This window comes from Anoplopoma fimbria, chromosome 12, assembly GCF_027596085.1.
Source record: "Anoplopoma fimbria isolate UVic2021 breed Golden Eagle Sablefish chromosome 12, Afim_UVic_2022, whole genome shotgun sequence".
NCBI classification, from domain to species: domain Eukaryota; kingdom Metazoa; phylum Chordata; class Actinopteri; order Perciformes; family Anoplopomatidae; genus Anoplopoma; species Anoplopoma fimbria.
Window position 1 is genome coordinate 6,279,624 of NC_072460.1, and position 11,486 is coordinate 6,291,109.

General features: G+C 39.3%; 1 protein-coding gene across 1 annotated transcript; it reads right to left on the bottom strand.

Annotated features, from left to right (window-relative positions):
• Window positions 1-282: 282 nt before the first annotated feature.
• Window positions 283-10,035, bottom strand: zgc:171775 (STKc_p38 domain-containing protein). Its single transcript, XM_054608535.1, has 12 exons — window positions 9,902-10,035; window positions 8,553-8,682; window positions 7,363-7,421; window positions 6,967-7,078; window positions 4,496-4,525; window positions 4,226-4,273; window positions 3,857-3,971; window positions 3,658-3,729; window positions 1,960-2,039; window positions 1,686-1,764; window positions 564-737; window positions 283-428 (listed from the first exon to the last, which is right to left on the bottom strand). The coding sequence occupies exons 1-12, from the start codon at window positions 10,033-10,035 to the stop codon at window positions 367-369; spliced, it is 1,095 nt and encodes a 364-aa protein (XP_054464510.1). The 3' UTR covers window positions 283-366.
• Between the last annotated feature and the right edge of the window lie 1,451 nt (window positions 10,036-11,486).

An 11,486-nucleotide genomic window follows, 5' to 3' on the forward strand; every position in this document is an offset into this window, starting at 1 on the left:
CTCATGGAAACCATTTGATGCAAGAGAAGGTAATGGACCTTGAGCTAATAAGTCAATACATTTGAGAAGACAGCATTTTTTATAATTGGTCAGTGTTTTTTGATAAACTTCAACATGCAGGCCAACTGCTACTGCTGTGCGAATATCACAGAATAAAAACAACCTTAATGAGAGCCTATAACCTCTCTATTTCGTACCAAGTAAAGGAACCCTATGACATGCATTTTAATAATAATACGTATCAGAGGTGCTAACATTTTTTAGATGTCGTTGTGTGTTGGTTTGTCTGAGAGTCTGACAGCATTGTTGGCCTTTAGAGCTGGCATTATAACCAATCATTGGGAGGCGCCGGCTCATCACAGCATCCTACATGGCTGTCTTACTGGGGTTGTCAGGGTCGAAGGTCATGATCTCCATGTGGATAAGACCTAATTGTATAAAAAAAGATAAGCAGCATTAAAATATTCCTGTAAAAGCACTAAAGTGTAGATTTATTTCATGACAGTACGGCACAGAGTCTCCCGTGCTTTCACTTTTGAACGACAGGGCATTGGCAAACTTACTCTTCCACTCCCCGACTGCAAGCTCCATGCTCTCGAAGGAGTCGTCGTACGGCTCCGAGTCTGGCTCACTCTCCGGGTCATGATATTCGGCCAGGAAAGGGTGCGACAGTCCCTGCTTCGCTGTCAGCCTCGTCTCCGGGTCCAGCAGTAACATCCCCTCCAGAATGCTTACAGCTGGAAGCATCAAGATAGAAAACAATATTATGCAGAAAAGACATTTGTTTTATTTTTAACCGTGACTTGGCCAAGAATCTGAGGATTCTGGCTTTTTGACTCAAAAAGTTAAATCTTCTCACTCACTGGAGTCATTAAAGGTCCACTGTGTAGGATCTAGTGCCATCTAGTGGCGAGGATGCAGATTGCAACGTAATTAATACCCTTCCCCCTCCCCCGGAGAAGCGCCGCCCACTTCCTTTGGGTGCCCACGGTGAACGGTAAATAGACTTGATAGCTCCTTTCTAGTCTTCCAACCACTTAAAGCAGTACACTACATGTCACATTCACACACACATTCATACTCTGATGGCAGAGCACTGCTCATCAGGATCTAACATAATGCGCACTCAGTCACACAACGAAGGCACAGATTTTGGGAGTAATTCAAGGTTCAGCATCTTGCCCAGCTACCGATTTTCCTATTACCGGACGCCCCGCTCTACCTCTGAGCCACAGCCGCTCACCATGCAAACCAATCGGGCTGTTCGCATAGCATGTGAAGCGATTTTTAACCGACAATTTCTGCGTCCAAGAAATAACACTGACAATCTACTAGAAACAATATTACTGATATATAATATTGATTATCTAATGAATTGGAAATATGCAGTTTGCACCTACGTCTTCCCAAAATGTCATCGCTTTGTCATTTTATCTCCTTAGACATTTGTACATATACAATTGTAATAGTTAGCATATGAATTTATGAGTTATGGTCAATAGAAATTCACTCAAGGCATCCCGGAGATATCATGAGAATGGGAAGGACGTGAAAAAGTGACCTTTAATCTTTCAATATCGATTCGTCCTTCGGTCCAAGTGGACGTTTGTGCCAAATTTGTGATATATTTCAATGAAAAAGAAGAGATTAGTTTGAAGTTGAAAATCAGAGGCAATTCAGCGCACCGTTTTCATCCATGGACGCAAACACCTCCTTGAAGTTTTTCTTCTTCTGCACAGGAAGACCCTGTACGTACGACTGCGCCTGTAAAATAAATTTGAGATCAGTTAAATTTCAGTCCAAAGCATGAGTTTTAAACACAGAGCAGAACATGACACAAATAGTGAGGAGAGGCAAGAGTTTGTACATACACACTGCCTTCAGTAGTTGGCTTAAATGCCAACTTCTAAAGTGCTGATGTTAGCAATGGCATAAACAAGGCATGTGGACAAAACTTACGTCCTTACTCTGCATCTTCTGGACCAGGGAGGAGTCTGGCGTTCCTGTCAGACGGAGGATCTTATTCAGCTGGTCAATACCTGAACAGGCTGGTTAAGAAAAGCCTCATAATGCACCACATAGATCTGGTTTCACTGGATGCAGGAAAAAAAAAGTAAGGATGTAAAGGCTCCTAATGAATACATTAATATTGAAAATATCTAATTAATAAAATATGTATTTGAATAGATACTCTGGCCATTTAGTACTGCACTTCAACAAAGGTGGGACGCATTTTAAAAACTAAAATTACCACCTCCAACCAGTCATGTTACAGTTTACATCCATGTCTGTCCAGAAATGCCATCACTTCATCATTTTATCCTATTGTATATCTGTGTGGAAGTGTTATAATTAGCACATGAATTTCTGAGTTATGACTGTGTGAGGTCCATTGATCGTATATAAGAAGTGGACGATGTCATCGTGACGTCACCCATTAGTTTGTAAACTGCCGATTTGGTCTATTTGACTCTAAATGGACCATAATTTATGCAGTTTTGAAGAAGACTTGAAACTAGAGATTGAGACCATAAAGTCATGTTTACAATGTTTACTGAGGGAATAAATCAAGAGAGAAGTAGAGTCATTTTCTCATAGACTATACTATACAATCAGACTTCTTTTAGGAACCGGAGGAGTCGCCCCCTGCTGGTAAGTAGAGAGAATGCAAGTTTTAAAACACTTCCGCATTGGCTTCACTTGGCTAAACCAGGGTTTGCCGCCTGGCGAGGTCACAGTGACATTTGACCACCATATTCTAATAAGACCATCCTTGAGTCCAGTTGGACGTTTGTGCAAAATTCGCAAAAGAATTCCCCCTAGGCATTCCTAAGAATTTACAGGAGAGACTTGATGACCCTTGATGATAACATTTTATCATCGGGGTTATATCAGCTTCATTTTCATCGTTTTTTTCAAGTGTTTTCACATTTAATTGTCAAGTGAATTTTGAGCAAACTTTTGAAATGTTGCAAAAAAAAAAAAGGACATTTCCATCAACTGGTTTGGAGCGAGGGTTGTCCCTTGTCATCAGTCCTGTTTGTGATTTCATGGATAGGATTTCAAGGCGTAGCAGGGGGGAGAAGAGTGTCCGGTTTAGGGACCTCAGAATAGCATCCCTGCTTTTTGCAGATGATGTGGTTCTGTTGGCTACTTCAAAACTTGACCTTCAACACGCACTGGGCGGATTGCAGCTGAGTGTGAAGCGGTCGATATGAGAGTCAGTTTCATGTTTCATGTTGTCCGGAGAAGAAAAGGAGCGTTCGCACATTATGGGAATAATTGAGAACACTTCGAGCACAAACAGGTGATTAGTCAGATTTAAATTATCTGATAAATAATAAAATATACATCCCATGCTTTTGACCGCCCTCCTCTCTCTCTCTCTCTCTCTCTCTGCTGTTCTTCCCAGTTTCAACCCCCGAAATAATAAAGTATCAGCCATACAGCTTTTCAGATCCGATACTTCTAAATGCAAATAAAATTACGTTATTTAAAAGATGGCTCAAGTGGTACCTCTGAAGACCTTTATGTGTAAAACTCTTACATTGATGCACCTGTTTTCAAAATGTTCTAAACGGCATGAGTTTTACTGGCTACTATGATTGAGCATACACAGCTTTATTACAACACGGCGAGCTGAACGTATGAGGATACTGTCGTGTCCTGGGAAAAGCACCCGGCTAGTAATCATCTCAGCCAGGATGCAGGCGGCTGACCAGACGTCCACTGTGAGGGAGAGAATTTAATAATACAAAAATGTAATAGTCTGTCGTAGCATACTGCAATATTCTATGATATTTTCAACAAACTGAAAAGGGCTACTTGCATTAAAGGGAGGCAAGATTATTATTACCTGTTTGACTGTAGTGCATCCAGTTCAATATGACCTCTGGTGCTCTGTACCAACGGGTCACAACATAACCAGTCATTTCACTCTCCGTGTGTCTTGCCAGGCCAAAATCTAGGATCTGGGAATAGTTAGAGTTTAGGGTCACCACTCAGAAAGTCAATTCAATTTTTGAATTTCCTGTTTCATTGGATGTATCTCAGTTCACGTGTGTGTAGCAAGTCGTGGATAGATGAATAAATGTCTAAGTGTTTACACATTTGAAGCCGAAATTCATCACCATTTGACCTAAATCTTATATGCAATGTTTTTATTTGTTTGCTTTTTTTGTCTTTTTTAATTTTTTAACTTAAACAACTTTAACTTTAAACTTACCTTTAATTCACAGTTCTCATTCACAGCAAGGTTACCAGGCTTCAGATCCTAAAACCCAACCACAAGTAGTTTTTTAATAGCACAAATCCTAGTAAGACTTAATACACACTGAAATCCTACTTATTGTGCCTTTAACTCTTGGCAAGAAAGCAAATAGGTATAATCTTGAATGTCGAAATGTCAAACTAGTTCTTTAAGTGTACACTTTCAAAAAAACACACATTAATTATAAGTGGTAGTTCTTTAAAAAAATATGTAAAAGCAACCAACCCGATGAATGATCCCTGCAGAATGAATATACTGTAAAGAAGGAGAACATAGATTTAAGCACACGATATAAAACGGCACAAATGGACATACTGCACAAAGTGTAGCAGAGCGGACCCACGTGGATAATGGCTCACTAAATGGCCCGGTGTGGACTTACGCATCACTAATTGGACTGTAAGGGCTGTGTTTTGTGTACTTTCCAGCCCTCAGAGCAAATCCAGCAACTCTCACAGCACAGAGAGTGATTAAAGCACACACACACAGCACAGAGAGTTTGCTTAAAGCTAGGGTGGGTATTAATTAATTAATTTCTTTACTGTAATATTTGGCAAAACACACACACATAGATAAGAAGGGAAAACATCTCAGGATCAAAGAAGTTTAAAGCTTAACTCAAAGACAGAATTTACAAGAAGTTAGTCTTGCTTTCCGATTTCAAACGTGCTTTCTCTTTCGTTTCCACTGACCACTCTTAGTTACACATTGACTAGCATTAAGTGAAACGGCATAAATAAGGGTAAACTGAAAAAAGGACATATGACCCTATGTATTTAGATGAATTCCTTCTGGAGTTGACAGGCTGTGACCTGATTTGGGCCTTGCAGGTTGAGAGCCCATTGCCGTGAGAGTTGTTAAGAGGTTAAAACTTTTTTTTTCTTATTTTTCTTTGCTCTTGGTTGGGCGTTCACTGTCATGTGGATGTTGTACTGGGCTGTCCTGGTGAAGAGGGAGCTCCAGGTTCCGTGGATTTTACTTTAAATTTGGGATCACCTCTGATCGTGGACTTTGGCTTGTTACCAAAATAATTTACCAACGCCTATGTAAGTGTTCATAATGAGTTTGGTTTGCAGGCTGTCTAGTCTCTACTTTTGGAATAGAGTGAAAAAAGGACCATGTCATTGAACTAGGGAAGAGGGATTTTGTTTTTGCCAATTCATTTCAAAAATTCTGTATGTAATTAGTTATATATAAGACAGAGTAATGGAATGAATGGTACTTTTAATTAACGCCTTGAATTCTCATGCAACTGGCATTTGAACTGCTGTCACTGCTTACATACCACCTGACGCTTCAACACACTTCAACTGTTCATGGTCCTTTGTCAGCAACAGATATTTCATGTTTTCAGTGGATACACATCTTTATACACTTCAACTGCTTTCAGTGAATACAATTCAGCTGACACTGCCAGCTCCAGGGTTTGGCGTCGTGGTCAAGGGTCTATTTCTGATGGGGGCCAGGGAAAGAGTGATGGCTGCATTAATGTAGGGCCCTATAATTTATGTAATGACAGAATCGCAAAAAATTGAGAGTAGAAAAACACAGATTCCATTTGACATATCAGTCACCAACAATTTGGCTAGCTGGCTAAGGTTGATGGGTAACGTTAGCTTGCGATGGTTGAAAGCATGAGGGTAAAGATCATCAGATCTTCTGTAAAGATGTCGGACCTGCTGTTTTCCTTAACCCAATCGCCCCAAAAAAGTATTGTTAGCATTGTTCTTTTTTGTCTGAACCAAAAAGAAACATTACTTACAATATGTCTTATATCACCCTTAAGATAAGATAAGATAAGATAATCCTTTATTAGTCCCGCAGCGGGGAAATTTACAAACAGCACTTATAATATGTCTCATATCACCCTTAAGATAAGATAAGATAAGATAATCCTTTATTAGTCCCGCAGCGGGGAAATTTACAAACAGCACTTAAACAGCACTTGCAGAAACGCACAATGACACGTGGTCAACCGTGTGAAACGAATGATTAGGTTTAGGTGAATGATATGTAATATACTACTGATTGTAAGTCGCTTTGGATAAAAGCGTCTGCTAAATGACTGTAATGTAATGTAATGTAAGTTGACAAAACAACTTGTTTCAAGGTAAGAAAGTAACATAATGGTTTCTGTTAAATAACAACGTACAAATGTAACCTAACAACCGCCAGACGGTCTTGAGTTTGTTTGACACATGGGCCTCCACTCCCACCCACCCAATGTGGACTTGCTTCTTATACCCGTAATACGGAAACTCTAAGCTCAAATCCCACTTTGATAATATCAGTCAGTTCCTCTCAGCGCTTGAACTTCTGTCAAATCTTCAACTCTTTTAAGCACTTTCACTGCAACTGACCACTTTAGTGCTTAAACCTAAATTCACACTTCAACTTTATTCAGTGCTTACAGATAAACTAAAACTTCATCTTCTTTCAGCGCCCTTATTTAAACTTCCACTTCAAATTCTGTTAGTTACTACATGTTCAGTGTTACAACTGCCACTTCAAGTCATTTCAGCAATTCAACTATGTTCAAATATGCTTTTTGTTGTGAGCAAATCAAAATTTTATCCAGAAAATATAGCCTTTCGCAGTTTTATTGCCTATAGTAAACATTTTTTTTCAAAATGTATTTTCAGTATTTATAGTAAGTGTTTGTGTAACAATTAAGTGGATTAATAATATACACTTACCTTGAGTCCTCTCAGCAGCTGGTAGAACAGGTAGGTGATGATACGATCAGTTAATCTTCTCTTCTTCATAATGAGGCCCAGATCCTGGGCTACTAATGGCATAACCATATAACTGGAGAGAGAGAGAGAGAAGAGGAGGATGGAGAGGGAAGGAAAGCAATGAAAGACAAAATACACAAATAGGTTAGAGGACATGAAGTGGGCCTGAATACTGCCCCTGACAACAGATCATCGCCATGGTGAGGAAATGCACAAACCAACCAAAACAAACGTGAATAAGCATGCTCTCACACATCCTTGCTTGATATTTTCTAAATGTGCGCACACATGCATGAAGAGTTCTCAACAAGCTGCGACAAGTGAGCAGAAGAATGTGCTTCCCGAATCCCAACTCACAAGGTTTGGAATTTCTCCAGCGTGTTGTCCGGTGTGAAGACATCAAGGAGGCAGATCACCTTTAAGAAAAAACCCATCGACAGCATATGTCATGTTAATACACAAATCTATGAAACGCTTGCACACATTTGTCAAGAGGTCCCATGCAGTGCAGAGTTAGTAACATCGCACAACACCTGGTGTAAATGTCATGTTTACAGTGATGACGTTTCCGTGGCTCCTGCAACTCTGTTTCTAAGATATCACAGTCCCTGTTCTGTTTCTGCACTGTATGTCCCAGGGATTGCTTCTAAAGAATTCATGCATCCGGTTACGGATGTCATTGGGTTTAGAATTTCTGTTTAAGAAGTTTGGGCTCATCTGCGCGACGGTTCTGAAAAGTAAAGCCAATGCTGAAGTGCCTAAAACTTGAATTCTCTCTACTGTCCATCAGGGGGCGACTCCTCTGGTTGTATAGAAGTCTATGAGAAAATGACTCTACTTCTCTCTTGATTTATTCCCTCAGTAAACATTGTAAACATGAGTTTATGGTCTCAATCTCTAGTTTCAAGTCTTCTTCAATACATCATGATGTTCATTTAGTAAATTATGGTCCATTTAGAGACAAATAGACCATAAAGTAGGGTATGCTTTAGGGCGGGGCTACCTTGTGATTGACAGGTCGCTCACTTTAACCCTTTCACAATGTTCACCTAAAAATGTTCTTTTCAGTGTCACTTCTGGTTCCAAAAAAAAAAAGTATGTGATTCCTACAAACTTGTTTTATACAATCTATGTGCTTATGTAATTTGACAAACACAACACTCAATTAATGAAGTTAACTCTCATTGATTTTCCTGCCTTAAAAAAAGATTCTCCCAGTAAAAAAAGGTTATGTAAGAGTGCGTAGTTCTTCAAAGGTTTTCAGCGAAAACACTGAACCATGAGGGTTCCAACAATATACACAACACTCCCAGCTTGTCAGGGGGCATTGATGAGATTAAGGGCTCTTGTTGAATGGTCAACAAAGTGTGCTTATCCTCATCTCAATCTTGAGATCGACCTCCCTGGTTGGATAAGGACTGAACAAACACTGAGATCACAACTCCTTGTCTCGACAAAAAGTGTACCTTTTGGTCGGCTAATCAATTCGATTCTCATGTTGTTTTTTTTCCACCCTCTGATTTAAAAATAAACTCGAAAGTTCCTACATTTTCATGCTGTATGTGGCGGAGCAGCCTGAGTTCCCTGTAGGCCCGCTTGGCGTGGATGAGGGACTGGAACGGACGATACAGCTTCTTGATGGCCACCTTCTCCTTGGTCTTCTGCTCGACGGCAGAACTAAGACATCGGCATAGAATATTTTGTTGATCAATTGTTAGTATTTAATGAATCATTTCGTCTAAAAGATTTCAGAAAATATCGCTAAAATGCCAATCACAATCTCACCGAGCTAAAGGTTACGTTTTCAGACCACAAGATATTCCATTTAAAATCATGTAACCAGAAAATAAATCTGCATAAAATTGGCACTTCTTTTTTGCTAAATGACACAAACGATTAATCAGTTATCAAAATGTGAGTAGTCATTATTATCTTTCTGACGGCTCCATTGATAGACTCGTCATTTCGGATCCACTGTAATCGTGTAGAAATGAGTTTACTTTCTACTCGTTTTTCATCAAGACATTTGAAGTTCCCGTTGTAGTTTATAAGGTCAAATAAAACACAATCTCTGATGCGCTCTGGTACATATCATTTTTTCTAAATCGCTGTACTCCTTATCTCTGTATTACATTGTAATATCTGAAATAAGACTTTTAAATTTACTCAGGGCTGATGTCTCCTCTGTTATCTAGGGATAAGACCAGGGTAAGACCCGCCCCCCCCCAGGTAAGATCTACCTTACTGCGTGGCAATATCAGCGATAAGATCTCCTCTGTCAGTGGCTTATCATTAGATAGAAGTTGGCCTGAGGTATCCTGGATTCCTGGCTGGGTGTCTCTAGATTCCTGTCGTATGGGAGGACCTGTATCGACTTGCTGACTTGCCTCGGGCGGACAATAGTGCTTCTGTTGGCAGATGTCAGAGTAATCTGGGACTCTCGGACTGCAAGGTCTGGGAGGCGGAATGTAGACTTGAGGCTTAAATGGCCCGACATGTAGAAAACCATTTGTGATGCCGAGTATTAAAACACTGATGTAGTGGACAAAAAAAAGGCAAGGCCACACATTATGATTTACTGAGTGTTACTGCTGTTTAAAAGGCCACTGAAACTTTTAAAAGTGTTTTTATTATGTAAAGTAAAACATTTGTATTGTTCCCACAGGGGATTGTTGCACCTGTGTAGGTTAGAATTCATTGTGACGAACATTTTTTTTTTTTTTTTTTTTTTTTTTTTTTTTTTTTTAATATGTCCAGTATGTTATGACTTCAGTCATGGATGGTATCAGACTTAAAGATTCAAGTCATTTGCACATTTCATAACTCATGCTCCCACCCCCACCCTCCACCCCCCACCACCCCCACCAACCCCCCTCTCCTCCGGGTAAACACTCACCAAACTGTCCCGTAAGCTCCGGAGCCGATCGACCGCAGCGCCGCATACCTCTGCGGGACGTCCCACGTCGTTTTCTGGACCTCCAGTCTGTGGAAGCCCTGTCTGACGGAGGAGTCCTTCAGGGGAGCCTCCATGGCGCTGTGTCGTCTCGGTTCTCAGAGTTATGGGCTTCAAGTCATAGGATGTCAGGGTTCTGTTTGTTTCAGGGCAGCTTCAACCTGACAGGTGAGAGAGCAAAAAAAAAGAAAAAGACAAAAAAAAGGTAATAAGGTAAGCGCACGGACACGCCCCCCCCTGTGTCCTCCGCGGGCCTGCCCTCTGGAGGAGTCGTCACTGCGGTGATATCAATTCTATTTTGCAATATTGATGGGTGAGAAAAAAAATAAAAAATCTTGCTTTTGTGCTTTGTGTCCATACCGGACTGGATCATGGAAGAATAACATAGTTAAAAAGTAAATGGCATCTTAAATATTCTTATATGTGCAATAACGTCAAAATGGACAAATGTTATTACAAAATATTTATTTAGTAAAGCTTGAAGTGTCATGAATCCAAATACAGTTATTTTTTTTTACAGCTATAAGGTCAATTAATGCAAATAGTCTTAAATCGTTTTCTGAAAAAGCTAATGGCATGCTTTAAAAAGTAATATTTAATAAGCAACTGTCATGGGAAGTATCAAATGTTATCAATTTATAATATATTCAATATACTGTTTATGGACTCAATAAAAACTGTTTTTGTCAAAACTGTTAATGACTACAGTACCAGTCAAAAGTTTGGACACTCAATGGTTTTTCTTTATTTTTGTTTTTATTTTGTTCTACATTGTAGATTAATATTGAAGACATCCAAACTATGAAGGAACACATATGGAATTATGTGGTAAACAAACAAATGCTCAACAAACCAGAATATGTTTTATATTTTAGATTCTTCAAAGTAGTTGAATGAGAAGGTGTGTCCAAACTTTTGACTGGTACTGTATGTGAGTGGCCCCTTTATCAGGTACACATGTCCAGTATAACTAACATTAGAAATTCTACTGTTTTAAAGTTTATGATATTCATTACTTTGTTAACTATGTTGGGAATGTGTGAATACAAGTAGGCCTAAATATATATTTACTGGGCTACGTACATATTTCCTGAGGTGTTTCTATTTTTTTTTGTCCTCCATATTTGCAAACATGAGTTGGTCAGAATATTAGGAACACCTCTGAATATAATAAATAATAAACAAATGCTCAACAAACCAGAATATGTTTTATAATTTAGATTCTTCAAAGTAGTTGAATGAGAAGGTGTGTCCAAACTTTTTGACTGGTACTGTATGGTGAAGCTGAAGTATAAAGTTGCATACAATGGAATATTGGACGTTATGAACAAATACCTCTCAGTTGCACTTAATTATATATACTTAAAAAAAAAAACACATTCACACCTATTTGTCCTTTTCAGGCTTTATTTTGAAGGAAGGAACACCTCTGAATATAATAAAGACCATCGCTTACCATGCCATTCAGTGCTAAAATATATAGTTGAATCAACACCTCTATGGCAGTGTCAAAAAACAACTACTGAAT